This window comes from Artibeus jamaicensis, unplaced genomic scaffold, assembly GCF_021234435.1.
Source record: "Artibeus jamaicensis isolate MK-2021 breed Jamaican fruit bat unplaced genomic scaffold, CSHL_Jam_final scaffold_916, whole genome shotgun sequence".
In the NCBI taxonomy this organism is placed as follows: domain Eukaryota; kingdom Metazoa; phylum Chordata; class Mammalia; order Chiroptera; family Phyllostomidae; genus Artibeus; species Artibeus jamaicensis.
Window position 1 is genome coordinate 63259096 of NW_026522059.1, and position 27706 is coordinate 63286801.

At 39.9% G+C, this 27706-nt stretch overlaps 1 protein-coding gene across 1 annotated transcript; it reads left to right on the forward strand.

Moving 5' to 3' along the window:
• Positions 1-1196: 1196 nt before the first annotated feature.
• Positions 1197-27706, forward strand: CHMP4C (charged multivesicular body protein 4C). The gene is made up of 5 exons (XM_037141838.2): positions 1197-1538; positions 19856-20033; positions 22099-22213; positions 24692-24857; positions 26422-27706. Exons 1-5 carry the CDS (start codon positions 1349-1351, stop codon positions 26484-26486), a joined length of 714 nt encoding a protein of 237 aa, XP_036997733.1. The 5' UTR covers positions 1197-1348; the 3' UTR covers positions 26487-27706.

Here is a 27706-nt window from a genome sequence, read left to right on the forward strand (position 1 = left end):
TGGATAAAATGGACCAACCTGCTGCTTGTGTTAGTATAATGACAAATTCGGTTATTACTGGGTATTTTGGGTGTATTATTGGGTATTTGGGTGTATTTTTATAAAAAAGCATCATAGCAATGGTTGCTTTTTTTTCTCCTTTTACAATCAGTGGTTAGTTAACGATCACAAATAGGTTCTGATGCTGTTGGGTAATTGCTCAAATAGGGCTAAATTATGTGGGGTGTATACAGCCCTTGAAAACCAGAACACAGACTCAAGTCCACATTCCACTTCTTGGTGGCATGCTCAGTGTCAGCTGTAGTCATTACATATCCGTGTCCTTTCAGTTTACCAAACTCCGTTTGCAGGTGGGACTGAGATGGTGAGCCCGAACAAAAAAATGTTTCTTTTCTCTGGGACTTTTGCTCCTTGTGTTATTTAGGTGTCTCTGTAAAGGCATCTGATGTAGAGCAAACACAACAGTCCCCCATTAAAAGTGTTTGTTACCCTAACCATGCTAAATGCTTCAGATTCCTAATTACAGAATTGAATGGAACAACCAAACTCACCCAGAAGTCCTGGCATTGGCAGAAGAGATGACCACCATCTTTCAGTCACTTCAAACTATGTAAGGATGATGTAGAAACGGCCCATGCCCACAGCAACCAGGCACACAGGGACCTGCCCAAATTCCTCGTCTGCAGACAAGTCTCACAGACCAGTTGCCTTTAGATGAGCTTCCTACCAGACACCTACATCACAGTGGCAGAACCCTCCACACACTCACACCCACAGGACACACACCTATACTCTTGTGTTCTTATCCACAAAGACAGAGACTGGTGCACAGGAACACTTTGCACACACACTCACAAACAAAAACATACAGCACACGTGTGGAATAAAACATTTTGTTTATTTGGCTGACACACACACACACACACACACACACACACACACACACACACACACACACACACACACACGCTCGCTCTCGCCTGCTTTCAGGACCCGCGCACGAGCCCTGGAACATGGCTTTGCTCTCCTTCACCGTGGTGCGTCCCCGGCGTAGACACAGGCACAACTGCTGCACAACTCTGCCACAGTCCTGCCGGAGTTCTGCACTTTTTCTGAGCCGTCCCGGAGCTCCCCATGCCAGTGGCGCCAGCGGCCAAGTTCGACTACAAAGAGCCCTCCCCTCCTGGTCGAGCCGAGGGCGGGGCCCTGGCGCCAGGAAATGCCCAGGAGTGTGTGTCACCTGCCCCGAACACTTGTTGATTCTCAGGAACGCGGCCTTTGAGGTCGGAACCCGAGAAGGATTGCGATCTCGCCTCCTGGGCCTCAGGCGGCCCCCAGACACGCAGACATGAGCAAGTTGGGCAAGTTCTTTAAAGGGGGAGGCTCTTCTAAGAGCCGAGCGGCTCCCAGCCCCCAGGAAGCCCTGGCCCGACTTCGGGAGACTGAGGAGATGCTAGGCAAGAAACAGGAGTACCTGGAAAACCGCATCCAGAGAGAACTCATCCTGGCCAAGAAGCACGGCACGCACAATAAGCGAGGTAGGTTCGGGCTGCCCCAGGCGTGGGCTCCCACCCGCCTACTTCTGGTCCACAGCACCTGCCGTCCTGGCGGCCAGGTGTGCGCCCTCAGCTTTCCCAGGAACTTACACTGACCCCCCAGGGCTGGGACTGCAGGGAGCCGAACTAGGCACGATCCCGGAGGGCGAGGTGCTCAAGAGGAATAGTAGGCAATATTTTAAAAACTCAAAAGGAATGCAAAAACTCCGCGATGAACGAAATATCAAAATTTTAAATAAAGATAGGATCGGTATTACTGATTTTATTCCCTCTTTTGATTCTTATATGCAGTGAACAGCAATTCTTTATTTAAAATTCTTTTTTTAATGTGCTGTTTTGTTCAACATGGATTTTTCCAATCATTTGTTTTAAATATATGGCATGAAAATATTATTGATCTTGATTATTGAATTTTTGGGTGGCCCCTTAAATATTGTTCCTGGCTGGCCTCACCCCAGTCCAGCCCTGCTGACCTCAACACTAAATATTAGGTTTTCTACTGTGTGTTTGTGTGCTGAATCACACATTTCAATTTGCATGTAAATCGCCAGTGAAGTACATTCTACTATATTCTGGTGCCTCAGCTGTTGAAGACTTTAGTTGGCAGAGTGCAGGTGAGTGAGACAATGTAACAACAACAAAAAAAAACAAAGAAAGTCAGGGAATTAATTATTAAAGTTCCTATCACTGCTTTTTACCACCCTCGAGGAACTTTGAGTTCCAGTAATGAAACTTAGTGTTCCGACTGTACCTCGAACCCTTTATTCTTTGCCAGAGTTAATTGGTTTCTTCAGTGTACAGCTCTCTACAGAGAATAAAACAGCAGCAGTGCAACATATAAAATCCAGTGACAATTTGAAGGGATTTGCTCTTGTAACCCGAGGTCAATGGCAGACTCAGAAATAGAAGTGGCCATACAGGACTCTGTTCACTGCCAAATTTTGAATGCTCCCTTCAGTCATAATGACCCTTGGGAGATTGAGCTCCCCACAAGTGATGCCATCATTGTTAAACACAGGAAAGGAATAATGTCTCCTGGAGTTGACCTTGAAACCTTGTTGCTCCCATAAAAATGCTCCTGATACATTTGTACCCACTTATTACCAGCAATAAGGAGGTCAAGTTTTATTTTTCTCTGTTACTGTGTATAAGTTTTGACCATATTATGGTCTGTTTTTGAGTTAAGTGCTGGTTTCTATTTTTGCTTTATGTCTGAAAATATTTTGGCAATTTCTGCACAGAAACTATGCTGCTGTGGCTTGCCCAAAAGTCATCAGTTATTCTGTTCCCCCGTCTCCCTCTCCAAATTGATATACATTCTGACATTTGCTTAGTGTCTGTCAAGGGTTTTCTTTTCTTTTTTGTTTTGTCATCCATTTGGATGTCTTTAAAGGTTTATCTACAGCCGTAGTTCAGTAAATAGTTGTTTTAAAAATCTGAAAAATTGAATGCCTGCTTCTAGTAAGTGGTAAACATATAGATTTGCTTTCAGAAGACAAAAATGTAAAATAAATATAGAAATGCTTTAAAATTGGCAATGCACTAAAGTGTATACCAGTAGACTTTATAAAGACACCAAAAATATTAAAGACAAAACTAAGAACATCAGCCTACCTTCCTTAAATCAGAGAAGTTACATACAAATGCCACTATCAAGATCAATTTATCAGTTGGTGTCAGAAAGCCATTTACTTTCTGTCATTTATCCTTGGAAACTTCACTGATGTTAACCCAACCCTGGTTCTACGGTGGCTTTGGGATTAGAGAGAGGCTGGTTAGCAAGAGGTCATCTATAATCTGAATTGTGGAAAGAATTCAGTTAGACCATTCTTTGGAGACATTGTTAATCATCATTATCACCAAATAAACTACTTCATATACACATAGTTACTGACTTTCATCAGCCACCAGGAAATATTTTCATGCACATCGTAAAGACCAATATACATGGTACTAAATGGACCTCGTGTTACTCAATGTTAGTACAAGAATGGCTATAATTTACACAATAAGCAGAGTTACTTCTAGAGGTGGTTGGCCAGCTAACATATCAAGAATACTGGTTGAGTGGCCAGCTAGTACTGTGTCAGAAAGGAGCATACTCCTGACTTGTACAAATTCTTTAGCAATCTATTTCTCCACAACAACAGAAGTCTTTTTAAAATATTTATTTATTTATTTATTTATTTATTTATTTATTTATTTATTTATTTTAAGGGAGTGATTGGTTGCTTCTTGCACACCCCCAACTGGGGACCTGGCCCAAAACCCAGGCATGTGCCATGACCTGTAATCGAACCAATGGCCTTTAGGTTTGTCGGATGACCCCAACCCACTGAGCTACACCAGTCAGGGCAACAACAACAGAAGTCTTGACAGCATTCTGTATGTCAAAAATGGGTTTTATTGGTAAAATGAGTAACTCAAATTAGCATAATAAATGTGAAATGGGGTCTCACTGATGAAGTTGTGGGTATTCTAAACACATGGGCTGGTTAAAGTAGTTTAAAAATCCTTTCCTGCTCCCCACGTAAGAATGGATGGTAGAAACGTGCTGGGTGTGTAACTAATTCAGCATTAGGGTGGTACCTGAGGCTCAACTTCAACTCAGTGGAAGTCCTTGGTTCAGGTGGGTCTCTGACCGAGTGCACCTCCCACAGGGCACAGCACTGTGCCAGGGAATACCACCCTGTCTCCAGTGAACTTTTCATTCACGGTATATTGAACCTAAAGAGACATAGAGTTGGGACTTCACTGAGCTCATGGAACAGCTTGACAAACTGCATTTTGATTGCTTGGCCAGTGTGTGTTTGTTTAATAAGTATATCTGCAAAACTTAGTGTGAGAACTGCCTTCACCATAACTCAAGCAAGTAGCAAGGTTGTGCAGTGGCAGCTAATTCTTCCCACTTCGAACCTCCTTGGCAGTTACCAGTCTACCAGAAAGGCCCTCACTGTGTATCACCAAACTATTACTGCAGCAGCCGTGATATTCAAGGCCCTGCTGATTTGAAAAAGTAACATTTGGAGCAAGACATAATTTAGTTAAAAACTTGGAGAGGTCAGATGTCTTCAATGCAGTTTTTTAAGAGACTGTGTAGATTTCCTGCACTATAGCTAGTAATCTGTTTGTGGAAAAGCAATCTTTTTATATAACACTTAAATTTTTTCTACTCCTGCTGAGCTCCGTCATCTAGAACAGTTTTCAATTCTTTCTGTATATTAAAGTCCCCTTGATGACAGGGTCCCAGCCCTGTAGATTCTGGTATAATTGGCTGGGGTGTGGCTTGGGCACGCGATTATTCTTCCTTGTGTCTTGGGTTAAGGATTAGGATCCTGAATCCATAGTAATGTTAATGAGACAGAGATACAAGTCATCTTAGTCTTATACTGCTTCCTCCTCCCCTTTTTCATATCATGGCTCCATGGGCACTGATGATATTTGTATGCTTCACTGGCCGGTGGCTTCAGGAGCTGAAGGCACACAGTAGTCCCCTCCCGCCACAATGGATTGATGGAATACCTTAGGGGTCACTGTTCTAACCTCCCTTATCAAGATTTTATATACTGTATTTTTCGGACTGTAAGATGCACTGCCCTGCCCCAAATTTGGGAGGAATAATGGTTGTTAATGCTGCTGATGAGTTGTGTTTACATTTACATTTGTGAAATATTATGTTACTTATGTTATTAAATATTTTACCACATTTTTTGCTTCAAAAATTTTCCCCTATTTTACTCCTCTAAAACCTAGGTGTGTCTTATGGTCCAAAAAATACAGTATATATAATACATATATATATGACCAAGAAATGGTCATAGGGACCTTGCTTAAATATAATGTTCTGGTCGAATTTTTTCACATTTGATAGAAAGTAACTCAGTCTTGTAGTTAAGAGCTGGGGTGTCAAAGCAGACAGCCCAGAGGCCCAGCCAGGCCCTGCCATTTAGAAACTGGGTGACTTTAGACCACTTTCTTGTCCTGTCTTATTCTCAGTTTCCTTATCTGTATAATGGTGATGATAAAGTTGATTCTCAGAATTTTAAGAATTAATGACATTATTGTGTGAAGCCCTTAATTATGTATTTTATAAATATCAGCTAATGTTGTAGTGATAGCTCTTTTTGTTTAAAGCTGAAACTGGCTTCCTAGTAAGTTCCACTTATTGGCCCAAATTGTGTCTTTTGGAGTACCAGGGAATAAATCTTTTCCATCTGTGTGACATAAAGATTTTTTACATATTTAAGGACAGCAGTCACTTCTCTGAGTCTCGAGCTCACAATCCACCTTACTGGCTTTCTCAGTTTCTTTCTTCTCCTAGACTGAACTGGACTTGCCACGTCTGGGTCCAGGGAAAAGCCAGAGAGACCCCCTAGGACACACTTGTGTGACCTAAGGGTGGAAGCTTCTTAAATTCCCACCCTAGGTACCCTCTTTCTCCCTTACACTACACCTGGCCCTGTTGCTTAGCTTGTCCCAGGAAAAGCAACAAATCCAAATGTTATTATGTGAAAAACGTGTATCCAATCTGGGGAATTATGGGTCTCAAGCTATTGGTCTATTAGAGAAGAAAGATTGAGACAGACAAGAGGCAAATTTAGCCCAAACCCCTATCATTGCATGTGATTCCAGTGAAAACCTGGTTGCTGAGGCTACTTCATCTCTTCATCAGGTGTCTCTTTGGTGAATGAGACCCCAAGGAAGAGTCTTGAGTAACAGGCTACATTGCAGGCTGAGCGTTTTTTGATGAGGGGTAAATTTGTTTTCAGAGTCATGGTTCATATGTGGTTGTCCTCAGAGCTGGTGTGTACACAGTCCTGCTGGCTTAGCTCAATGTTGGAACTTCTCTGGCCTCTTGAATTGCTTTTTGTTACCATTATCATGGAGCTGAATTCTGCAATTTCAGACCTGGGGACCAGAGGACTTCTGTGTGAAGAGAACCATGTGTGTGTCAGCTAGTTCTGCACAGTGTTGTGAGGGCAGAAGTGTGGCAGAGGTGTAATAAGACAGACCAACTGCAGGTCACAGAAGACAGAAGTCCCCCTGGGAGAGATCCCTTACATGGTGACCTCCTTTCTTAAGAGTTTCTCAAAATGTGCTCCTTAGGTAACCTGCACCAGACGTCCTGGAATGTGGCTGTTAAAATGTACAGTTACAAGTACCCCCTTAAAATTCTGATTTAATCGGTTAAGTGTAGGGTCCATAAATCTGAATTTTGAGCAAATGGCTCCTTGGTTCTGATGTGCACACACTACAGTGTGAGGACCTGACATATTTTCTTCCCTTATCACTCCCATTCCTCCCTCCTTCATCCTCTCTGGGATACCTGGATGAAGAATATCTCTGCAGTCTCTGTTTATCAGCGAGGGACCATTTCCAGTTTCTGATGGGTCTTCCTTAGCTGTCTGATTTAGTTTTCTTCAGGGAGGTTCACATGTACTGTGATCCCCAACCCTTATGAAGGACCTCAGCATTCTCCAGGGTTCAAATGACAACCAAGCATCACAATGAAGTGTTCTGTGTGCTCTGGTTACCTGATCACTTTATACCATACTCTGTACTCTGGAGCCTGCAAGGAGAGTGGGTTGTATTCCTAGGGAAATAACAATCTGTGTCTGGGTGTTCTCTCTTCTGGAAAATGCAGATCACTGGTAATAAAATCCTCCTTCAGTCTCCTTCACCATTTTCTCCCCAACTTCAGGAGCTTCCCCAGCGCCCACCCCATGGTGGGGCGGGGCGGGGCGGGGCCCAACACACTTGAACCAGCCCAGGAGCCCTATCACTTTCACTGTAATTTAAAACTTCTCACTTTCCTCCCAACTCCCTCTCCCCTTGGAGCCCCGGAGAGAATCCTAGCACTTACTGTCTCTCACACACTTAGGTACCCACCAGTCCAAGGGCCCTGTTATCTCTTTGTTCTGTTAAACAGCCTTGTTTGCTTATGCTTTTTCAGATGCCATATCATGTCCTTTCTCCATTGGATTTGGAAAGAGTTAAAACTCCCAGCCAGATTGACCTTCTCCCCTTTATTAAATCAATATATTAAGCTGGCATTTGAGATTTTATATATTTATATTAAATATCATCTTTTTTCAGTTGTCTTAAAATTTAGATTTCTAAAATCTTAATTTTATTGTCTTATATATGAGCTGTTGCTTTTAGTTGAATCAGACACAAATTTAATCAGCAGCCTTTTTATAGCTGTTAAACTAGAGACCTCAGTCCAGGACAAGCTCTGCCTGATAGCTGTAGTGTTTAATCTAAGATTCAGCAAAGGTGTGATGACCAGTTTGACAAATCAACACCGAATGAGTTGTTTATGTAGTGGTGAATACAACTGACCTGCATTTGTAGCCCCAGATCAGCTTAATTTTCTAACTTTTTCTCTTTTGAATTGAGTTGTGAATTATTTTCTTAAAACAAGATCACATTCACACACCTCTGGTTCACAAATACTGGTTTATGTACTGATAGTGTGTTCTTGTCATCATGTCATTTTTTAAATTCTATTTCAAGAGATTTGGAATAAGATTCAGAATTGTGATACTCACAGCTTTCTGATTGATTTTGATGTGAGGAGGTTAAAAGGACAGTGGTGGGCTATGATTTTTTCTTAAGTCAGCTTCCAGGAACCTAAAGTAAACACGACTATGAGATTAGTTGGGTATTTTTTATTGTTTGTGAACTCATATTGTCTTCTTTTTTTTTTCATCAGAAACTAAAGGGTAGAGTATTTCTGTTCTAGAAGCATTTTTTTCAAGTGTCTGTGGCACCAATTTTGACAATTCGCTGAAGTGTTCTAGCTATTTCTAAAACAGTAATTGGTACTGTTTCTTGTGTTATGTAACCTTCCACTTTGCTTTTATCCTTTATGAATTTGAAGGAGTTATTATAAATATGGGAACACTCATTTATTCTTCTTCTTCATGTAAATTCTACCAGGCTGGATAATAGAGCACCACATTTGAGGAAATATTTACACAAATCAAAGAACAGAAGTTTCCTTGATTGATGCTATTTTGCTTATGGAAATATTTGGGACATAGTGCAGACTTTATATGGTCCTGCTTTAAAGCACTTGGAGCTCCTAAACATGGACCAATGGCTGTTTCAGCTCACAGCTAAGCCCTTTACCCAGGTATTTCTATCTTGTGGGTGTTTTCAGGGAAGGGATGAGGGGTAGTCAGAAGTGCCCACACCTATCCACCCTGGGCCATCTACATCAACCTTTCCTCAATCTAGCAACATAGTGACTCCAGGACCAACACGGTCATTGCTGCCATCAATGTAAAGCAAGCCCCTCAAAAGCAAGCAAACAAGAATGGTGTTTTTAAAATTACAAAAAAGGAAAAGCTGATTATTTTCTTCCTTTTTAAAAAATATTTTATTTATTTATCTTTAGAGGGGAAAGGAAGGAGAGAGGGAGCGAAATATCAATGTATAGTTGCCTCTCATGCGCTCCCTGCTGGGAACTGGCCTGCAACCCTGGCACATACCCTGACTGGGAATTGAACCATGATCCTCTGGTTCACAGGCCCATGATCAATCCGATGAGCTACAACAGCCAAGGCAGATTATTTTCTTTTTTTTTAAAATATATTTTATTGATTATGCCATTACAGTTGTTCTATTCCCCCCTTCATTTACCTCCACCCTCCACACTCCTCCCCTACCATTTCCCCCCTTTTGTTTATGTCCATGTGTCACAATTTCTTTAGATTCTATATTTTCCCTACTATTCTTGCCCTCCCCCCTATCTATTTTCTACCTACTGTCTATGCTACTTATTCTCTGTACCTTCTCCCCCCTTCTCCTCCTCCCACTCCCCTGTTGCTAACCCTCCATGAGATCTTCATTTCTATGTTTCCACTCCTGATCTAGCTGTCCTCTTAGTTTGCTTTTGTTTTAGGTGTGGTTGTTAATAACTGTGAGTTTGAAGTCCTTTCACTGTTCATATTTTTTATCTTCTTTTTCTTAGATAAGTCCCTTTAACATTTCATATAATAAGGGCTTGGTGATGATGAACTCCTTGGATTTGATCTTATCTGAGAAGCACTTTATCTGTCCTTCCATTCTAAATGAAAGCTTTGCTGGATAGAGCAATCTTGGTTGTAGGTCTTTGGATTTCATGACTTGGAATACCTCTTTCCAGCCCCTTCTTGCCTGTAAGGTCTCTTTTGAGAAATCTGCTAACAGTCCGATGGGAACTCCTTTGTAGGTGACTGTCCCCTTATCTTTTGCTGCTTCTAGAATTCTCTCCTTTATTTTAATCTTGGCTACTGTAATGATGATGTGCCTTGGTGTGTTCCTTCTTGGGTTCAACTTCTCTGAGCTTCCTGGATTTCCTGCAAGTCTATTGCCTTTGCCAGAATGGAGAAGTTCTCCTTTATTATTTGTTCAAATAAGGTTTCCACTCATGACTGTTCCTTTCCCCCTTCTGGTACCCCTATAATTGGATGTTAGAGCGTTTAAAGATGTCCTGGAGGTTCCTTAGCCTCTCCTCATTTTTTTGAATTTTTGTTTCTTCATATTTTTCTGTTTGGTCATTTTTCCCTTCCTTCTGGTTCACTCCCTTGATTTGAGTCCCAGTTTCCTTTCCATCACTATTGGTTTCCTATGCAATTCCCTTCATTTCAATTAGTTTAGCCTTCATATGTTCCTCTAATTTGTGGCTAAAATCAACCAGTTCTGTGAGCATCCTGATCACCAGTGTTTTGAATTGTGCCTCTGATAGGTTGGCAATTTCTTGTTCGCTTAGATTTATGGGCTCTGGGGCTCTGAGTTGTTCTTGAGCCATGTTTTGATCTGTATGCGCCTGTTACGTTTGAGGAGAGGCACCTTAGATGTTCATCAGGGCAGGGCCACCCAGGGCGCTGGTTTGTGATGCTGTATGTGGGGGCGGGGTCAGAGAGGGACAATGGCGGTCCTCTTCGCTCCCTCCCACCTGGTCCGTCTGCTTGCAAATGTGCAAGCCCGCCACCCTGCTCCAGGGCCTGCAAGGTCTGTCTCAATGCTTGTCTCTTCGCTGGTTTATCTGCGTGCAAATGTGTGACCTCAGTCAGCTTGCCGCCCCCACGCATTTCCTGTGTCCACCCATAGCTACCCCGCACCTGGGATCCGCACCCTCCGCTGCCTGCTGTGCTGCCTGGGTCGGGGGATCTTTTTTGCCCAACCCGCTCCGCTGCTGGCTCTGCCCCTCTCACCTCAGGTTTAGCTGAGCAGTTCGCTATTTTCAGACTCCGTATTGTTCAATTTTCTGTGGCTTGGCTGCGTTTATTGTTGTTAAAACTTTGTTATTTTTAGATTTGGTTGTGGGAGGAGGCAAAGTGTTTCCACCTACGCCTCCATCTTGGCAGAAGTCTAGATTATTTTTTATTAAAAGTCGGAAAAGCTTGCATTAGAAGTTAAATTCTTTATTTAAAAATTAAAGTTTAATATCAACCATCTAACAAATAAAATAAAAATTATAAATTTATCTTTGGCTTACATATAAATGTAGAGGAACAAAATTATGCAACCAATATTTGACAAACACTTACAGCATTTATTTTCTATTTTAACATGAATTTCTAGTGACTCTTTTGGTTTTTTCACATTGGGTTATATGCTCCCCAGTCATAATGGGTGTATCTTATTTGCTGCAGTAGGAACATTGTTCAACAGGCCTTTTTCAGTGGGACTTTCAGTGCTATTTACATGAGCTATTCTTCCCATATATTTTATGCCTATAAAGTGGGAGTAAATATAGCTTTGGAGCCTGAGGAGAAATAGTATTATAACTCAAAATTTCTAAAAAACTGCAGCAAGCAAGATTATGATTATGTTAAATCGATGTATACATATTTTAAAGGTCACATGTATAAGACCCTATAATTTTGTGAGCAGTTTGGAAAACTTGTGTAAACTCTCTTGATTTACTAGGTATTGTTCTCCAATTTATATTTGAGAAGTTCAAGAATATTATAGTTTATCACCAATTTCAAGGTGAACATACAGTTACAGACAGTGAGAGCCAAAACGGGCCATAGACTTATAGTTCATTGGTTCTCAGGAGTTCCTACAAGCCATAGGCACAGAGGTAGTGAATGTTACTGCATCATAGAACAGGAAATACTTTTTTACAAGTGGAATATAAAAACATATTCTAGAACACACACATATACAAACATACATACATAATACACATGTATACATATATACACACATATAACATACACACGATATAAAATTACATCAATAGGTACATTAATCTATTCTGTAGAATTAAGCAAAATCACTATTTCTGAATTTTTCTGTTTAATATTGCTGGGTTTGTATTTATACTCTTTTCCCCCTATATTCTAGGGAATAGCAGGCCTACAGAGTCACCAATTTGTGAGTTTACAAAAATGTTAGTAGTCAGTAAAAAAACTCATTCAAGTAGTTATTTATTCTGCCTGGTGTCCAACATTATTTGGTTTTTACAAAGAATATCACTTAGATTTTAATGAATACATTGCTATATTGTTCCAGTAACAAGTTAATTCTATTTGTTCAGCAACTGACTGAGGAAGCAATTGTTTATAAGAAGTAAGAATTTCAGCGTTTATTTCAAATGTCTTCTACATAAGCATTTCTTCCTTTTGTGATGACTCATGGCTGATAGCACTGTGAGGCCATGATCTTCCCCTCCGTGATCCACCTGCTATGATCATCTGTGTGTGATGTTCTGGTCGTAAGAACTGCCTCCTCTCCAATGAGGACGAGAGCATTGTTTCTGTTGGAAAATAACCTTTCCTTTGTCTATTTGTCTTTCTGGAGATGAAAGAGGGCACTGATCATTCTCCTTCTAATCTTTCATACTTTATAATATTAGTAAGCACCATTTTTCTACACCCCCCCCCACAGAATCCAGATCCATGTTACCAGCTTGCTTATATCAATAGTTGTATTCCAAATGCCCTTTCCTAATAATGGCCCTCATTCACGCTCTGCAATCTCAATCTGTCACCATTCTCCCAGGCATCTGCTCTGTCTCTGTCTAATCATACATCATTGCTGTGTCTTCCTTTAGCTTGCAATTTCCCTTTCTGTGACATTTAATATTGATGAGAGCTCTGACAATACAGAGCTGGCAAGCTGCAGGAACCAGCTCAATTCTGAGGTTTACAGTCTCTGATTCCTACTGGATCTCTGCCAGAAACTTGGCATGGTTCAGTAGGGAGGGTGGGGAAAGGGTTGAGACTGGAAAGAATCCTCTATGCAATGCCTTTTGTCATACGTGTTCTCTAGTGAGCAGTGCTTGACTAAATATGTGGACAGGCCCCTGCTTTGTTGCGGCCCCCTCTATGGAGCCTCCCCTCACTCTCCAGAGTGAGCTTACACATTCCTTTGTGTATCCACTGAGACGGTTGTGCTTCTCTGCCTCCTCTACTTAAGGTGAAGGATGTGACTTATGTGTGTTAGTCCCTGGACACAGTTCCTGAATCATACTAGGTGATGATTTACCATAAGTAAATCATAATCATAAGTAATTTATCATAAGTACACCTAGTTTATCATAAGTAAACTAGGTTTACTTATGTGCTTAGTAAATGCTCATTGGATGATGAATGAGGCTGAATGCCCATTTCCTCTGAGATTGTAGCCTCTGTCTTTGTCCCTGCAGAGGCACACCTGGTGCATGGCACATGCAAGATCCTCAGGGCATCCTTGTCCCACGACAAATGAATAAGGAATAGTTTATAAAAGTGATGAAGGCCAGGGGATTCATGACGGGGTAGCACTGGCCAAATAAGGTCAGAATTTTCTAGTATGCTCCCCACCCCCCCCACTTGTTTCATGACTTTGAACTGAAACATTTTGTTTTTTACTCCATTTGTGGAATGCTAGTGATGATGCTTATCAGATTGTGTTTTTTGAGAACTAAAACGAACTACCATAAACAGAAAGTATTGCTTAATTAAGTGATTTGTTTGTAAGAACGGGACTTACATTAAAGTTTCTTATGTAAAACAACATGATTGTGAGACTTCCCAGTAAGAGCAAAAGACAATGTAACCCATTATGTGTGATGTCTGTATCTCAAACATGCTCTGGGATTGCTCTTCCAAGCCTCACCTCTTAGTCCTGTAGAGAGCATCCCTTTCCAGGAGAAGGGAGAGCTGTTACAGCACAGTCTCAGATTTCGCAACCATGATTGTCTGCATTCATGAATATGATGTTTCCTAAAAGGTTCTTTCTTTTCTCTAATGAATAGATTAACAATCCACACATGAATACACCCTGAATGTGTAAAGAGCAACAGGTTGACCTTCAAAACCAAGGTGCCGTACTCATTATATGAGCAATGAAACTGCCACTCTTTTCTGCTATTTTGTTGTTTTTCATAGGTGACTGAAGCCTTCCTCTGGCAGCATAGTAGAGTTGCATCGGGCTGGTTGGATTTTGTCAAAGGAGTAATTTTTAAATTTCAGTCCCAGTTGAGGGGACTAGAGTGAGGGTTCTTCATGGCTCCCCCAGCAGCAGGACACGGGGACATTGTTCTGTGACTCCATTGCTGAAGGGCCGTGTCACTGTTAGGCAAGGAGACAAAATCTCCACCCCTGGCTGTTTCTCCACCACAAAGGAACACAGTAAATTCCTCTGTTTCAGGGAGAATGTTATCCAGGTTTCAGCAGGTGCTTTCAACAGGAGCTTGGAAGATTAAATTACAGCTTCTCCCAGGTTAAGTGGCATGGCTCTAAACACGACCTTTTTTGCCAAATCACAAGCAATGCTTGATTTGCAGCATTTGTTGCATGTCTTTGAAAAAGTATGGCTGTTACTTTCCCAATTGTTTATTAAAAAACAAAGTCAGAGCCTGTCCAACTCATGGTTGGCCTGTGGCATCATCATTTCATGTGAGAAGCAGCTCACAGGGAGTCTGCTCCCAGACACTTGGCTCTTTGGAACAAAAAACCTCTTGTTTTAGTGTATGTGAGAAAGCTTACTGTGCCTGTCGGATGTCGAAAGATGGGTCAGGTGTCCTGGGGCCAGACCCAGTCATGCAGGAATCATCGGTTTTGCTCACACAGGTTTTTTTTGAAAATTGTAAGCCAGCTTTTAAATATGAGGATTTTGCATGCAAATCCAGATTTCTTGCTTCCTAGACTGGTGAAAGCCATGATCTGGAGCTGAGTGTGTTGCCTCCATGAGCTGCAGTCACCAGACTTCCATTTTTCCTGTCTTCCATAATCCCTGATACAGGGCCTGTGTCACTACCATTTATTGTCACAGTGGCAGCATCTTCTATTGTTGTAGGAGAGAAATGTTCCTCTATCTCTTCCTCTTCACAGCTGAGCAGACACAGATGGCCATTCCCTTAATCTCTCTTAAATTCCCTGGCCCTCATTACCTGCCAGGCACCCTCTGAATTGAGGACTTCGGGGTAGGCCAGTCTATAGTTTGTGGTGTGGTAATTGTATTGTAATTTGAGATCTCAATTCTGGGTGAATGTTCTAATTTCAGCAAAAACATTTTGAAGAAGAAAAACCATACATTAACATAGGCATTTATGTGTTCAAACCAGATTTGATTATTATTAATGACCAACATTTATAAGTTTGGGTATTGTAGAGGAGGGCTCCAACCATAGAGCTCTGACAACCCTGCGAAGGACATGAGGGTAATCACAACATCCCTAATATTAAGTAATTACTCACTATGTGCCAAGCACTGCACTGAATACTTTACATGTTATTTCATTTCATCTCCTACAACTGAGTGACTTATATCTCCACTTTCCAATAAATGACTTACAGAAGGCCATAGAACTATGAATAGATGGAACCTGAATTTGAAATTCAGAGTACAGTGTTCTGTTGTAATTTTCTGTACATGATTGTTGCTTTGTTGTTATCATTCAAATGGGAGAACATTACTTAAGAAGAGTGAAGGTCACACACCAAGGTTTTATGTATAGTTATTAATTGGTAGAGGCAGGATTGAAATGTGGATTTGGTGACACCAAAGCCTCGTCTTTTATATCAAATTGTGTTTCTTGATTTTGAGAACATAATCTAAAATTAGTTCTTATTAGAAAACATAGCATACATTTTAGTGGAGAACTTAACACGTTTCTCAAAAGAAAAAAAGAAAAGAAGGTGCTTTTGGGTCCAAATCAGTGTAGCCACTAAACCAGCCTGACAAGATTGGGAGGAGACCTACTTCAGACATTCCACTCCCAGGTATGGTGGTGGGTGGAGATGCATATTTAGAGTATAGCTTCTTAGGACACTTTGCTGAAGAGCATTATGTTTTGCACCTACCGAAATGTGGAACTGATTTGTAAAATTCTATTCCTTTTAGGATAAGTTGTGGTGAAATAAGTGGTAAATTATTGTTCAGTGGCCTCAGAAATAAGATACACAATTTCATTAATGACTTATATAAATCACTATTATTAATAATAATATCTAGTTGCTATGACTCTATCATGCATAGGGACTATATAAAGTATTTTCTGTAAATTATCATTAATTATTAAAAATCATCCAGCCTTATGGGGATTACATCCCCATTTCCAGAACAGCAAACTGAAGCTTAAAGAATTGAAAGGACCTAGCCAAGAACATATACCTACCAAGTCAGGGGAGAAGGATCAACACTCTGTCCCTCAAGGCCATAATTTTTCTATTAAACCATGTTGTCATTATACTATGTGCATGAAGTTACCAGCTTTATCCATTTAATGTTCATGCATTTCATTCTCTGTAAAACAGGTCAATAATAATGTCTACTCCTAGAGTCTGTGAGAATTGATGACATAAAGCACGTCAGCTTGGCATACAGCCAAGACTCAGTCATTGCTGATTTTTGTTGTGTATCTTGTTGGCCATGTGCTAGGGACGGGAAATGGGGGAAAAGAATCTTGCACCCAAAGGCTTATAATTAGTGTAGGGGAAGAGGAGTGGAATAGGTTTTACAAATAATTATAATACAGTTGGATAAATGCAGCAGTAGCTACACGTCCATAGGCAGGGTGTTAGCATAGGGTGGCAGGAGGCTCATTGGCCATTCACCCTCACACAACTCCAGTCATTAATGTAATGAGCCTGTCTGCAGAGTGAGGTTATAGGAAGGCCATTATGACAGATAACTTTAAAAAGATCGTTTTCGTTCTTTCCTAAAGGAGAGATTATTAAACAAAGGGAGCTGTTCTACAAATAAAGTGTAAGTGCTGTTTTAAGTTCAGCAAGAACTTAAATTGTGGTGTTGCATCTGGAAAGAGAAGCAGAACAGAGCCTCTACAGTCCACAAGGCAGGGAGGGATGGGGAAGGAAAATATCACTCAGAAAAGCGTTCATTACCCAAATCACGACCTTTCTTTGGCACCGTAGGAGCCTGTCTAATTCCCTGCCCAATACAGGCAGGCAGCCTGCCTCTGACATGATGCACTCGCTTCTCCAGAGCTGTGGGCAGCCTTCACTTTCAACAGACAGGCCCCCTGGGGAACACACCTAGGTAATTACAAGAGGCACACCTACTCATATGAACTATTCTAGTCCTTTGTTTATACATATAAACCTGTAATACAAGATCAGAAGAATTTTGAGGGAAGTTAATTATGTGATAGAGAAGCATCAAAATATTCAAGCAAAAGAGATAATGTAAGAAATAAAAATAAAACATGTATTGAAAACATAACTTATATTAGTATCTTCAGGGAGGTTCCAGAGGTTATTGCCTTATAATACAAAAATGGTTATCATATAGACGAACAGATAGAAGAAAAAGTTCTTCGAAATTAAAAATATAGTTAAAAAGAAGTAGGATAAAGAAAGAATAAATAGAGATGAAGACTAGTTAGTGATCTGGAATATAAAGTTAAGGAGTTCTTCAAGAACATAGAACAAAAAGACAGATAGATACATTAATGGACTCAGGGATAAACCCAAGGAATCCAACATTCATTGTACAGAGATTTCAAAGAAAAGAAAATAGAATGGTTTGGGCAGGGTCACAGTATACATAACAGTATAAAAATGAGTAGGGATTTCGTAAGAAAGTATACAGAAATAATGGAGGGGAAAGAAGTAACAAAAAACTAAAGAATACAATTTCCATAAGATGAAGGAAGATTTGACTCTTGAGGATAAAAATACATGATGAATATTTACTCAAGAAAAGAAAAAAAAAATCATATGCCTAAACCTATACTCATAAAATGTCCTAATTCCAAGGTAAAAAAAAGACCTTAAACATTTCCAGAGATGAAACAAGCAAGCACATTATCTACAAGGGGATGAGAAGAGTATTATTATGAAACTTTTGAAATATTGGCTACCCAATGACAATCGAATAGTGTTAAAATTCAAAAAATATTCTGAATCTAGAATTCTGTAAAAATGCCAACTATCATTCAAGTTAACTATCATTCAAGTTTGAAAGAAAATATAGACATTTTCAGGCCTGTTTAGGGACTTTATATTTATGTTACTTTTCTGAAAAAAATTCAAGATTTATTTTGGTAAAAAAAAAAATCCAAGAAAGGATGATTGGGTTACGAAAGCAATAGTAAGAAAATAAGTAAGCAAACACTAGAGTTAAGTGCAAATAACTGTTGAAATCATGTCCATTAAGTTTAATGCAATTGCTAAGAAAAGTTTCCTTAAGAATTAAAAAGATAATAAAAAATAACTAGTAATCATCTGGAACTAATACAATTGCAGATTACTTTAATTAAACATTGAAGGTTTGGTGTGGAAAAGGAATCTTTTTGGGAACAATAAATTAAGATACTAATTAATTTTCAACATGGATAGAAAGTTAAGTTTCATTATATGTGTATATTTAAACACGAGGGTATTCATCAGGAAAATAAATTTTGTATATATAACTGTCCAACAAATTAAAGGGGGAACATATACAAGGAATATTTGCTCAATCTACATAAAGACAAAAAAACTGTACATATGTGTGTGTGTGTGTATATATATATAAAAGAAAACACAAAAGGATGACAGAAAAATCATATTATATAACATCAATTATCACAATAAAGAAGAATAATTTAAAATCTTACATTAAAAAATAGAGACTATCTGACTGGGTTAAGAATAATCACACAAATATCCAGCTGTATGCTATCATAATAAGTTTATCAAAAAAGAGCAAATATAAAATACTCTTGAAACAGAGGTCCCCAAAAAGTTATTATAGGCAAATTGTAACAAAAGGAAAGCAAAAATGTTAATTTAAATATAAAACAAAATGGAATTTAAGGTAGAAAGGATTAATGGGACAGAGAGTAATATTTCATATTTTTCACCAATAAAACTGAATAAGAAAGTATAATGACTATGAGTTTCTGTGCATCAAACAAAAAGCACTGAAATAAACCAAACATGTTGAAATTAGAAGAAAAAATTGACCAGTACTGAGTTAGAAAAGAACCTCCTCTCAGAAATCTGTTGCAATAACTTCCACGTTTCACTCGGAAACCATTAACCTATTTGAATTCTTTTGCCAATTCCATTTAATTATCTTCATAGTAACTTTCTTCTGCTGCACTCTCCCTAAAAGCCTTATCACAACTCACATTTTTGTGCCTGTTTTTGGGTTCCTTCCAAGGTGCCATAGTCAAAAGAACTCTGTTAGTTTTGTGATTTCTGAGAGAAGCTGATAAGGTTATTTTGTTAAAGTGCTAATGGCTGGGAATTTAGATATAATTTCTCTGAGGGCAACACTCTTTTCTCTCACCATCTAATCCTTGCCTATGACTCTAGCAGCCTTGCTTTCCTGGGCACTTAGGGAAAGATGTAACTGGCTGTCTCATAATCCTTTCAGACCAAGACGTGCAGCTCGGCATCCTGGGTTTCGGACAGCCACTCACTGTTTACCTTCAAACAAGTCCTGTAATTTCTCCAGGTCTTGATTAACTTGTCTTTGAAATGAGGAAGCAGGGGTAGAATAAACAGTCATTAAAGTTCTTTTTTCCTCTAAAGGTTTATCTTATTACATTTTTATTCATATTTTATACCTATTTTTTAAAAATCCAGTTTCTGTGATATATGTTATGGAATGTGGAAATGTACTTTTCCTTTGACATTCGTCAGAACTTTGGAAGAAAAGAGTACCATTGAAAATGTTTGAGGGTGTGGCATTTGGTGCAAGCACTTAAGGTCCAGCTCTCACCCTGGAGTTCCTCTGCTTCATCTGGTCTCCTCTTTGTCTGTAGGTGCCAGCAATGCCCGTAGTCCCTGGTTGGTGCCGAACGAATGTCTCTCGAGTATGTGACTGGGATCTCTCCTTATAAACATGGCTTCTCCCTTATTTAGCTGCATTGCAGGCACTGAAGAGAAAGAAGAGGTTTGAGAAGCAGCTCACTCAGATTGATGGCACACTGTCCACAATCGAGTTCCAGAGAGAAGCCCTAGAGAACTCACACACCAATGCTGAGGTGCTGAGGAACATGGGCTTGGCGGCCAAGGCGATGAGAGCAGTTCATGAAAACATGTGAGTGACCTTCCTTCCCTCTGAGTCATAAGTGCCCTCTCAGTTGGAAGAGCTGTATGATGATTTCAGCAGGAATGGTCTTATCCTTTTGAGGCTCTTTGATATGTTAGAATGGAATGGTCCCTCAGAGAAAGATTAGAAGTGATAGTGGCAGAAAAATAAAACAAAAAAACATGCAAACATGAAGGCCATTCATTTTGCTCTTTAGATTTACCAGTAACCTCATAATTAATTTTCTGATACTCCATCTATAACTTTTCATTACATAATTTTAAAAAGGCTTAAACGTCAGTATCTGTGTGTGTATTAGACTATAGAAGAGTGGTTGCCCAACTTTGATGGAATTCAAAATTACCTGGCAAGCTACAAAGGAGAACGCAGATTCTGAACAAGGGCAAGGACTGGGCCTTTCTGTTTTTAACCAAGTTCCGCAGGTGATTCCTATACTAACCAATGCATGAGAACCATTAATGTAGAATAATAATAGTTATGGGCATGGATTTGTGGGTCAGATATTCTAGGTTATCATCTCAGTTCCACTGTTGACTGTCCTTAGGCAAATCACCTCACCTGTATTCAGAATCTTTGTCTATAAATTGGAGGTAATAAGAGTATTTCTGGTTATTGTGAGATTCAATAAGATCCAGATATAACATACTTAGTTCATGGTACAAAGTAAGCAACCAATAATCCATATTCATAGTGTTAGTGGAGCTGATGACAATTTGCTTTACGTTCACACTGGGAAGTCAGTGCCTGGGACCCGAAGTCAGAGGCACCATGCGTAAGACAGGGAGCACCTGAGCTGTGCAGAGGCGTTTCCTTGGGTGGGAGGGGGTGGGCCTGAGGGAGGCTCACTGAAGACCTCTCTGCTAACATTTTCTGCCTTGATAATTGGTTGACAATCCACCATCATTTTGACAGCTTTGGAAACATCATTACATTCACTCTCAGAGTCAAAATCCTCTGTCATTGTTATAAACTGGTGCTAACATGTACCACAAAATCACAGGTGGTTTATCAACATCATCTCGTGGTGCTCCTTTTGAGAAAAAGTCACCCGCAGACCCAAACTTTAACTTCGCCTTTCCTATACTCCTTTAAAAAATAAATTCCTTATATATTTGTTTTAAATATGAGAATTGGGGTGGTGAGAGAATGGTAAAAAGTGTTCTTTTTCATTACTATATGAAAATATGTCAAAGTACTCAGATTTTTCCACGTATAGAAACTTTCTATAAGACTTATTCAAAATTTCTGTGTTTAAGTTGCCTAATAAAGAGGAAACTTGTCACTTTTCTGGTATACAATCAGTTTAGCCTAGTTTCAGAGCTGGAGAGATGATTCAGAGACAGGATGATTCAGATCCAGTCATTCAGACCCTGGCAGCTGAGGCTAATGGTGAAGGGCCACTCAGGTGCTAGAAAATGCCTTTGGAGCAACTGTCCAGATTCCTGTGCTGACATTGCTGATTCTTCTGAGAGCTTCCTAGGCCTAATCCTGCCCTCACCTGTCATCTCCAAGGACAGTAGCAGACCTGGGATGGCCCTAAGGGAGTGAGGATCTTAGAGCAACTAGTCATTCTGGAAAATTGCCCTCTTGCTCCAGAACTCAGCTTCTATGAAAGGCTGCTGTCAGGTGGCAGCTGTGGAAAGCTGCCCTGGCTTATATCTTAGCCACCGTGGTCCTCAGGCATCCATAGCACCATTCCCTGCAGAGTGATACATAGTAGCATGTATTTATTTAAATTTTCCATATGCCCTGACAGACAGAATTTCAAAAGAAGCCTATAAATATTGTAAATTATAAGATAATTTGCTCTTTAGTGACTCCCAAATGTAGCATTTGTTTAATATTTAGTGGATAGTTGCCTGTACAGGATTATCCTTTTTCTAAAATGTAAATTACTTTTAAAGTTAATGAATATTATCATCAGGAATTTTTGTTATCCTATGGAAATAACTAAGAGTTTATATTAAATTGACTCATTCTTTCATATGGGAGTATATCTAAATTCATAATTTTAAAGTAAAATTCTAAAATATTTTAACAAAATATTTCCCAGGGATCTGAATAAAATAGATGATTTGATGCAAGAGGTCACAGAGCAACAGGATTTTGCCCAAGAAATCTCAGAAGCATTTTCTCAGCGGGTTGGATTTGGCGATGACTTTGATGAGGTGGGTAACGTGGTATGTAGAATGGAGTGTTACGGCTGCTAAAAAGGACAGCTTCCCATGTCAACAGCAGAGAAGGCTCCTCAGCATTTCCTCAAGTACCATAAAAAAGTAAATGACACTTGCTAGAAACATACTTAAGAGGGGAATGAAGTGTTGGTAGCTCTGATTTAAAGGAAAGATTAATATGGTTTGGCAAACAGCCTCCTAATTAAACTTCTAGCTATTCAGAAAAAGCAGTCTGTGATTATGTAAAGTTAGTGACTTTAAATGGTGGAAGCCTAAAGAACCCATTACCGGGAGGAATAACGTGCTTGAACATCTGTGCAAAACAAAACAGACTGACACTCTGCAAGGAACAGACTATCATGCTCCATGGTCGTTAAATTAGAGGTTAGGCTGTCTCCGTTCACTACTCAGGCTATAAAACAAAATAAATGTGGATGGGCATTATTAACACACACATTCCATTTGGTTTCATCAGTCCAATAAGACAGACTCTCTTTAGAATGGTATCTGGGCTGTGAATTTCAATTGTTCCATTCAAAGAACACACACTCATACAGATACTCAAAGCATACATACTCATAACATTTAGAAGTGTTTCAAGTTCTCAGGGTAGCATGGCGAAGACTCTGACTTCCTATACCTACCTGGTATTAAAAATAAAACTTCTAATGAGAAAGATATGGTTCCACAAAACCCTAGAAAATGAGAATTGGGTGTCAAGAACTTTAAAAAATGGTATAGCTCAGCATTCAGGCCACATCCTTCCCATGGCTTCTTTTTGTATGACCTGTCCAGGATGGTTTTTACAGACTTAAAGGAGTACAACACCACCAGTAACAATAGCATTAGAGAAGAATGTGACAGAGACCATATGTGGCCTATAAAACCTAAATTAGTACTGTATGGCTTTTTAGGGACAGTTTGCCCACCCTAGTTAGACTACCAGGCACCATAGGGCTCCAGGCTTATGGCATTTGGAGTCTGACATTCATTATTAAATTTTGTGTAAGTCCCTTTATTTCTCCGACCCTTCATTTTCTCATATATAAAATGAAAGTTACTGGCTCATTAGATTATCTCTAAAGTTTCTTAAATTCTAAAATCCTTTTCTCACTGAATAAATAAGTGGTTGGTACCTAGAGTCTGAAAATAAGGGAGGAGAGGATTATTCTGTCATCCTATTTGCTAAAGAAAATATCAATATCTTTTTGGTGCTGTTGATCACTACTGCACACTAAGTAATAATGGGTGCACACTCAGTGTAGCATAGTGTGTTCTGCTATTACTAAATTTGCTGCATTTGTTCCTGATTTTTTTGTGAGCAGAAATAAAACATCAGAGTATTCATTCTGCAGGCACTTCATTTAGATAGCCTGTGGACAACCGTAGAGCACACAAGTACATTGACCATACCATTTCATGTGCATTTCCATGATTTTTCCCCTTTTCATGAAGTAGATAGAACAGTGGTCAATCATTCAGTCTATCTTAGGATAAATATTTATTTATGTGCCTTTCTCCTACATTCAGTAATAAGCTCCTTTCAGGTAGGGACTGTTGGATGAACTTTGCTTCCCTGGGTTGAGTTCAGTACTTAGCCAGGAGTAAGCTCTCAATCAGTTTGTTTAATCATGAATGAATAGATGAAGACTTTCCTTAAATAAATATAAGAGTGTCTTAGGTAATTTGTAATGGGGACAACTTCAAAATTCTAATGATGACAGATTTAGTTTAGACTCTGGGCCTCTATTGGTGGTTGAACTCTACCTGAGGACACATGGTAGCCAGGTTGATCTGGACTACCACAAGTCATCACCTACCTGTCATAAGATGACTTACACTCTTAAAGTCTCCAACTAGTCTTGTGTCTCTGAGGTTCTTGGGATAGAGAGTAGCTTGGGGTTAAACCAGACCCTCTGAGATTGTTGCTATAAGACAGGAATACAGTGTACCTACCTTGGGTTGAACTTTACTTAACCCAAACACATATTGGCTTGGGTAATTGAACAAAGGAATCGTAGTATCTTTGATTCTTTTTACTTTCTGTACATTAAAAATTTTGCTATACCTGTCACTTATTTTTAATAACATTAACCCAAGTGAAAATATAACCTCCAGTTAAGGTTTCACAGCTTCTTAATTTGTAACAGTAGAGAAGAAAAGATGCATTGGAAAAAGGATGGGCAAGGTATAAATTTCCTGGAAACTGTGGAAGTTTTCTACTCAGCTAGCACAAATTATTTGAATAACTGTTTACTGAAGTATTTATAACATTAGCTATGACAAATTTGTACAACCCCAAATATTCATTTTTAATAATTGCTCAGTGTTGCAAAAAACCTAGTCTCAACATAAATATTCCATTTGACTGGGTTCCCACATATCAATTGGGTAGCAGATGTTCTTGTTATTGTGTTTGAGGAAACCTACTGCTTGAAACACTAACTCTATAATTCTTTCTTCTGTGATCAGGATGAGTTGATGGCAGAACTGGAAGAGTTGGAGCAGAAAGAATTAAATAAGAAGATGACAAGTATTCGACTCCCACATGTGCCTTCCTCTTCCCTCCCAGCACAGCCAGACAGAATGCCAGGTAGAATGAGGGGCACATTATCCAGTGCACAGAGGTCCCAAGCAGGTATGTCCCCACCTTCCCTACCTGTGGTCACATGGTTGCCTACAATAATAGCCTGATCCATATCTCTGTGAGCACTTTTTTAATTCCATAAATATGTAAGGGTGGACCCCCAAATTGGAATTTATTTATAAAAATTGTGTTTTTATTCTTACACGTTGAAACTTCAATCACCTTCAAAGTACTCTTCATTTGATGTGATATACCCAGTGAGACATTTTTCCAGTGCTCAAAACAGTTTTTGAAATTGTCAATTTTGATGCCTTTTAGTGTATCTGCCATTTTTTCATTTCACCTCTTTTATATTGGCAAAACATTTACCTTTGAGGACTTTTTTCATCTGGGAAAGCAAAAAAAGTCACTGGAGGTGAAATTGAGTGAATAAAGAGGGTGGGGCACAGGGGTCATGCTGTTTTTGGTCAAAAACTGCTGAACACTCATTGCAGTGTGGGCAGGTGTGCTTATAAATCACCCACCGTGAAATGGGCAAAAACATTAACAGAGTCTTAAAAAAATTAACTAAAGCTGAACACAACCTCTCACAAAATGCCAGCTGGTGGGGGGGGGGGGTCTGTCCCACAGATCTCCCCCGGCTGCTGTGGATGAGAATAAGTCTACCAAGACATGATCTGCTTGGGGAGGAAAGGCTGACCAGAGAGGAGAAAGGTCTTGAACCTCCCTTTCAATGGGCTTTCATTGAGTTTAGCTTGCAAAGGGATGCATATCAAAGAAAGGAGGTGTGGTTTACAGATAATATTTCTGGGGTGATGGGGGTCCTTTTGAGTCAGGGTCTGGTAGACAAGGTGATGCCAATTGGCTGTAAGACCTTGGGAAACAAACTTACTTTGTGCCTGGACCCTTAACATTTAAACTGAAGACATTTGTAGCAAAGTAGGTTTCACAGGACTTTATGCATTCTTTCTTAGGCCTGATTGCCCGCTACCAGGAACCACCATCGGGCTGTACCTCCCTGCGCATTGCTTCAGGCTTGAATCAGGCAGGGGAAGCAAGGCAGCCAAGAGATTAGGAGACTTTTAACAGATAGAATGAGGACTCAGACTATGATAAAGCTGAGGGGTGAGGGTCTTTGTCCCTCCTCCACAGTCCCCAAAGTCCTTCCCTGATGGTCCCTTCTTGACTATGCCTGTCTTAGGCTGTCTTAGCCTGTCTTAGACAGGTAAGATTCCTGTCATTGATTATCCAGCCATCCTCTAGGGGCCAAGCAGGGTGAAGTAAAGGGGGCAGAGGCTGCCCTTCTGCTGGGAGGATAAGTTTTGTCTCCTTAGTGACTTATGGTCCCAAGGTCCCCTAGCCGTGGGGCCTTTTCACCTGTTGGTGAATTTACAGCTCCTGAAACCGAGCAGGATGGTTCCCAACAAGCTGGCACACTGATACAGATGGGTTCCTAGAATACTCACGTAGTGGGGGAAGCCTGTACTACAAGGGGCCCACCCTTCAGAAGGTAATTCCATTTTTGGGGGGTCTCCCCTTATACACCTTTGTAGACATAATGCACACCTGTTTTTTATGTCACCAATTACTAATTTTTATACATTTTATGTTTCAGCCTCTTCTAGGAGGACAGAAGAACAGGAGGATGACATCAAACACTTGGCAGCTTGGGCTACTTAAATGAAAATGGAATTTTTTGATGCCTAAATTAATAACCTCTACATAGGACATAAAAAATATTTTTGCCAAGTTCAGAAGTTAACAGAGACCCTGTTTCACATTTACACTGAATGAGTAATTGTCTTTTAAGCTTTGTAAGTAAAAGTTAAAGAATAAAGAAAGGAGTCATGCCAGACAGAAGTAGGGATGGAAAGGAATTCCTGGTGGCATCTTGCAGGACCTCTCCACAAGGATGGAAGGGGCCCCTGTCTTTCTTACTACTGAATCCCAGTCCTGGAACATAGCTGGTGCTCTCTCTATGTTTGTTGACAAGAAATGGACATCTGTTCACCTATAAAACGTATAATCATTTATAAGCCATCTAAGAGAGATGTGTCTGTGATAGCTGGAAGAATAACTTCCTATTCTACGCAAGTGCAATTGGGCTGTGTTTCCATGTTAGTGGATATGGTACCCACAGTAGATGGAAATACACTATGTCTCTAGTAGGAGAGATGTCATGTGGGGCAGTCCTGTGCAAGTCTACACATAGTTTCACTTGAGTTTTGTCATTGGGAATCTTAAAGGATTTTAAATTGACATTTATTATGCCAATTAAGCTTGGAATGGGGCAGTGGATGCATTTCCCAGAATGTCTGAAAGCACTAGGAACTCACACTCATGCCTGAGTGTGATTCAGCTGCTTAGGAAGCTGTGTGACAGCCTGGGGCCATTATGATGCTGCTTCAGTGGCTGAATATGTAAATGTTCATGTTTTCTGCCCTATGCTCTCTTATTCATTTACACTTTGCAGCCTATTTCTTGTAAATACATTAAAATATAGGCCATTAAAAGTATATCTTGAATGACATTTTGGCCATAATTATTTTTAAATGAAAGTATATTACAAAGCTATGTATTGCCCAAAATATGTCATGAAGCATAAAACGACAATGTTATTACATAAAATGTAGTGTTCCCTACATTTGCTTAGCAACATAGTGAAATGGAGAGAACACTGGGTGTGGAGATAGGGTCCTGATTCCATCCCCTGCCTTGCCACTAACACAGAAAGGAGGAGGCACAAACTCCAAACCTTTTTGTCTTCATTGGGAGAGCTAAGGGCTGGACTTGATCTCTAATGGACCAATCTTGCCACAGGCCTTTTGCATATTGCTGTTCTTCTTAGTAGTCTTCTTACCCTCCACAACACGGGTACCAAATCTTATTTCCTAAGTCTT